We start from the raw sequence: 6000 nt of genomic DNA on the forward strand, positions 1-6000 counted from the left end.
CACAATCGAGTTGAGTGATGAATTAAATCAGCTACAAAATTAACATTGAACCTGAGGAGGAAAGTGTGGCAGCCAAAAATCACTCCATAAAGATATGGATAGTCCATTTCCAATCTTCCAAATACAACATTTGTTCAAGAGGCCTTTAGGACTCCAAATGCTTCTCCAAATGAGGGAGGGATGGAACCTATGAGAGCCTTGTCAAAAGTAGCACTAGGATGGTACTTCGCACATAAATTTCACGCCATAACAGACCCCGGCTTAGTGAGCAAACGGCAACCTTGCGAGGCCAAGAGTGCAATATTGAACTTGTCGAGATCCCTAAAACCCATACCACCGTTTTCTTTAGGGGGCACATAAAGCCTGTCAAGTGCACCAATGGATGCTTCTGCGGCTAGACGAATGTTGCCAATCCAAGGAAGATGAATGTTTCTTCGATGGTAGCTCACATTTTGGAATTTGTTGGACGAGGATGGAATCTACTGTTTGCCTCCTCTCCTCGTGAGAGGAATGAACTGGCATATAGTATAGCTCATTTGACTTGGTCTCAATATGTTGGTCTGCAGACATATCAAGCACCTCAGATGGCGGTCATTTCTTTCCTCCAAGAGGACATCCAGGCCTCTCGTTACAAGTTAGGGATATTTATTTCTATTGTTTACTTTCTCTTCCATTCAAAAAAAAAATGTTGCATAAATTAGATCGGTGATCAAACAGATTAGATTAGTAATTCTCAATTAAACGGAATGAATCACTAGTTCAACAATAATCAAATAAAAAATTTAGAAAAGTAATAATTATACATTATAAAAACATAAAAACCAATTAACCGTTGGTTTTCGTCACTAGTTTAAATGATTAATTAATAGGATTAATCATTAGAAAATATTAAATATATATGAAATGTTTTTCCTCCGACTTATGAGAATGCACATAGGTTTGTCAATTTTTTGTTCCAATTTAGTGCGCACTATCATCATAATGTTGTAACTTTTTATCTATGTAATAAGATTCTTTGAACCAAGAATAAAAAATTCACTGAAATGCGATTAATTATTTTTATAAATAATTCAATAATAATTTCAATGGATTGTTTTTTTATAAATAATTTTGTTTTGATTCGCATGAATGTTTAAGGGTAAAGGCCCAATATACCCAGTCATCCGAAAACGATGAGCCCAAAGCTCAAATCAAATCCAACATGGAACTTAAATTACACCCAAAATCCAAATCACCATCCTTCAACATCTTTGCTGATTTTGCAAACTGGTTCTATATTGTTTTAATGCTATGCAATGGCTTACTTGAAGTTTTCCTGTTATCCTAAGAAAAAGTAGAGTACAAGTTCATCCTTTTGCAATTTAATCTTTGATTGGAGTACATTGTTATTTTTCACCCTTTTGCGTAATACCGAACTTTTGATACTTCTTACCTGATAGCTATATACGGAATTTATCAAAGAAATGACCTAGAAAATGTTGCATTTATTATTTCTCAAAGTTGTTGAATTTCACATTATCCAAACTTAGTTTTGGACTTGGTATAAACATTTGATTTCAACTCTAGGATATCATGAGAATACTCATAGCTCAGGGTGCAATCATAAGTTCATAACAAGAACCTGAATAGAACAAAACCAAAGTGAATAATAAAATTGTAGAAGCATCTCTTTCCTGGTTAATTTGAGGGAAGGTAAGTGAGAAATGAGTATAGTAAAGGGCTAAACTGAGTTTAGAAGATTGCTTAGTTCATTAAAGGTTGGCCTTCCCTAGGCTTCCAAATTTTTTATGTGAATTGTGATTTCAACGTCACCACTTTTATTATATTATTCCTTCTGCAGGCCACTGTCATGAGACCTGCTGTAATGAATGGTACTGAGGATCGGATTATGAATCTGTGGGCGCACTTTGCAAAGAAATATAGCTTTCTTCCACTTATTGGCAATGGATCTACCAAGTAATTTTGGATTATAACTGATCCTTTGAATTGAAATTTGTTGGGTTTGTTTCTTCTGCAAGCTTTGTGCATCTTTTGCTGACAATAGTTTCTTTACAGAATCCAGCCTGTATATGTTAATGATGTTGCTTCTGCAATCGTTGGGGCCTTGAAAGATGATGAAACCAGCATGGGAAAAGTCTCTGAGTTGGGTGGACCAGATATCTATACTGTGCATGAACTGCTAACTACTTTCCAGCTTTATGATTGAACAATGCTTCTTGGTGTAACTGATCATAGAATACACTGCAGGCTGAGCTTGTGAATGACATGATCCGTGAATGGCCACGCTATGTAAATGTACCTTTACCCATTGCGAAGGTAATATTTTAACCCTTGTATTTGGACAAGTGCTACAAGCAAGATGTTCTAAGTTAGTGCAGCCTTTTTTTCTGTTGTCAAATTGTCAGTCTTGACTATATGCATGGACAAAGAGTTAGATATCAATTGAAGGCATGTTGTGCCATTGATTCCTTGATCGTGACCCTAATTAACGCTTAATTAATTATTGTGCTTCTAGATTCATACTGATCTTTCTGTTCTTATGGTCACACACATTGTTGTTCCTTATTACTGTTTAACATTGAGTTATAGATTAACAGCTCATCATTTGATGGTTTTAGGCAATTGCCATGCCTAGAGCGGTATTACTCGATCCGTAATTTTTATTTTTAAGATTGATATTCGAGGTAGATTGGGATGTATTTTCTTGAGAAAAATATTTGAGATGTCCATTCTGATATAATTAAGAAAAATAACATTGTACATGTTATTTTAAATAGATTGGGATTTCGTTTCTTGCTATCTTCATTTTCTGTGCCGTCTCTCCTCTTGGACTCCCCCCCCCCTTCTCTCTCATGCATGCCCTTTTTTTTACCTAATATTGTATGTTATGTAAAAACATATGTTTTTTTTACATGATTTGTGTATCGTTAGGATTATATGTCCCCCCCCCCTTTTAGAAACTTATTTATGGAGACGCTTGAAAATTCAATTAACCCCTAAGCCATCGCACTCACTAATACTATTGTGTTTTATACATTAAAAAAGAAACCATTGTTTGAGAAATCCGATCCGGTGGAATTCTTAGCAGTGGTGATGCATCGAAGTTTCCTTTTTTTTTTCCGAGAAGAAGGGTTTCTCAAGTTACAGTGGGGTGATGCATCCCAATCGCTCATTTATTTCCTGTTTCATAGGCCACATGGAGTTCACAAGTCACAACTACAGATTGTGAAAGACGAGACACGTGCCGAAACATGGATGGTGTTACAATATTATATTAAACCCCAAAAAGAAAAGGAGGAGAAAAAAAAGTGTTTCCCCAGTTGAATGCAAGTAAAACAAAGAGTTCCCCACCCACGATTAAGGCAAAGGGATACACTATTTTCCTACCAACCAAACACCACCTTCCCTACCTGCTTTTCCATCGACTCTTTCTATTCATTTTAATCGTGAGAGGCATGCATTTCCTCCACCGCTACATTATTCTACTACTTTTCTATGATCATCCACATCCTAATCTAAGACCAGAAATGCACAAAATAAATAATTTACTTATACATGTATAAATTAAAAAAATTATTTATTTCATGTAAAAAAATTGATTGATAATTATATATTAACAAATATATCAATTTAAATTGACATGAAATTGAACGTTTAAACTGATCTGCTCTATTGCTGTTGTTACAACAATTTAGAGGTTATTAATTCAAGTGTACAGTTATATAATGTTAACAGTTTATTCGGTTCAAGTACTAGAATTAATGAATCATTTAAGAAATGCATTAAAAACTAATGTTTACGTATTGAAAATAGCAATGCTTGAAGTGCGTATTGAATGTATGAATAGAAAGTATAACGAGGTTATGGATTAATAAAAGAGCCGCCCAAGTGCATTCCACTAAAATGGTAGTAAGAGAATGCAGGCTAATCTTAGTCTACGTTGACTACTTTTAATTATTTCATTTATAAAACCAATTTCACTCTGCATTTGAGTTTGTTTAATTTGATAAAGCTGAATTTAATCATTTGATTTGTATATAACGTATTTAAATATATTTCAATTAAATTAAAAAAACAGTTACGGTAATTATAAGGTAACATATGTTTCAACCTCGTCATTTTCTATTAAAATATTAGTGGCTCAGACGTTAACCTATTAATTATATATGATAAAAATCTTATCATAGAATCATCTGAGTTGTATGTCATGAATCGACTATTCGTTTATGTTGTGTCGTCAAGTTAGTGCTTGAAAGCAATGGTCCTACCACTAGACATCATTGAAATATTATTTTCATTACATCTAAATCAATAAGTTAACATAAACATCTAATAATTATCAATTTTTTAACAGAAAATGATGAGTTTAGAACCTATGAATAATCAAGTGATCATTTTGTAACTTTTAAAGTCGATGAACTGAATAAAGTAACATCTTCTAATTAATGGACTATTTTGTAGTTTTTAATAATTAAAACACTCAATAAAATAATAACCTATAATCATTAGATCATTTATTCACTTTACTCTGATTATTATATATATGCATCTAAAATATTATATTAGAGAAACAATTATCAGTAGTATCGATTATAATAAATTATTAGCATTGTAAAAGTAAAAAGAATGTACGAACCAAATTACTTTTATGGTTAAAAAATAATTGTTACTCTTGCAAGTTTCAGGCTCGAGCATTAATGATTGTAACAGAAGTTACTGAGCGTTTATTATAAAATAATTAAATTTTTTTAGAACAAATACTATTTTTTAATCATCTTTAACTTAATAAAATAAAAAAATAAAAATATCTCTTAGAAGTATAAGTTTACATTTTCGAAAGAGATTTTTTTTTGATAGAATCCGCTACTTTTATTAAAAACATGAAATATTAAAAACCTAACTAAAAAACCTAGATTACACAAAGACCAAACAAGAAAAAAGTTTAAAACCTAACTAAAAAGCTCAAAAAAAAGATAAATACGAACAAATTTGACCGAATCGGTAAATGAACCATAAAAGGGGATGAAACTACTTAAAGACCACTAACAGATCGTAAATCAGGGTCGAGCGACGTGAGAAAATTATTCACGAACACAAATCACATATCCAAATAAGTCAAAGGGTTTAAAAACAAATAATATCAACATGATAACAAATAAGAGTCATCTCGATCAGTCGTGACAATGTCAAATCTAACATTAAAAAAAATAAACAAAAACAACGGCCAAATAATAAAAAAAATATATCAAAAGACAAAAAAATATACTATAAAAACATAGTAAAACGTGTCATAAATAGAGAACTATTAAAAAAGTAAATGTAATAAAAAAAACAAAGATATAATATAAAAAATAGAGAAAAATAATATCAGTGCCGCCACCTTCAACCAAAAAAAGAGAGGCTAATAATTTTAGGGTTCAACAGGAAAGGTAATTTTCGAAAGAGAATTAAAAGCATAATTGATGTTAATATAAAATATAATAAAGATTGGGAGGGTGTTGACGTGGACAAGTGGATGTTGCCAGTCAATTGCCCCATCCATCACATGCCTATTTCATTTTAGCCTTCGGATTACACCTCGACACCTATCTCTTTCGCCATTAGTAAATCGGCGATTTTTTTGAAAAATCACCATGATAATCTTTTTTTATCTGTCAGATAACCATTCATCTTTATTTATCGATCTGATACATTTTGCAGAAAAGCACGCCCCTGAGGCGTGTCTTACGTTGATCTTACGTCACGTAGGGTAAGGCGCCCCCTGTAGCGCGCCTTATGCTGACATAGTTACACGTTGGCTAAAGCGTGGCCCCTGGGGCGCGTCTTACGCCACGTAGGGATATAGCGTGATGCAGGGGCCGCGCCTTGCAATTATCACATGCATAATGCAAGGCGCGGTGCAGGGGTCGCGCCTTGCATAATTTCATCCGAATTTCTCGGCTTTAAAACATCGTCTCTCCGCTATAAATACCCCCTTCCCCCTAAAAATCTCTCACAACT

At 33.2% G+C, this 6000-nt stretch overlaps 1 protein-coding gene across 1 annotated transcript; it reads left to right on the top strand.

The window, feature by feature from the left end:
* The first annotated feature begins 1803 nt into the window (after window positions 1–1803).
* LOC120158177 (NADH dehydrogenase [ubiquinone] 1 alpha subcomplex subunit 9, mitochondrial-like) lies at window positions 1804–2657 on the top strand. The gene is made up of 4 exons (XM_039169085.1): window positions 1804–1956; window positions 2056–2178; window positions 2247–2316; window positions 2619–2657. The coding sequence occupies exons 1-4, from the start codon at window positions 1850–1852 to the stop codon at window positions 2655–2657; spliced, it is 339 nt and encodes a 112-aa protein (XP_039025016.1). The 5' UTR covers window positions 1804–1849.
* The last annotated feature ends 3343 nt before the right edge of the window (window positions 2658–6000 follow it).

Source organism: Hibiscus syriacus, unplaced genomic scaffold, assembly GCF_006381635.1.
Source record: "Hibiscus syriacus cultivar Baekdansim isolate YM2019G1 unplaced genomic scaffold, ASM638163v2 tig00111309_pilon, whole genome shotgun sequence".
In the NCBI taxonomy this organism is placed as follows: Eukaryota; Viridiplantae; Streptophyta; class Magnoliopsida; order Malvales; family Malvaceae; genus Hibiscus; species Hibiscus syriacus.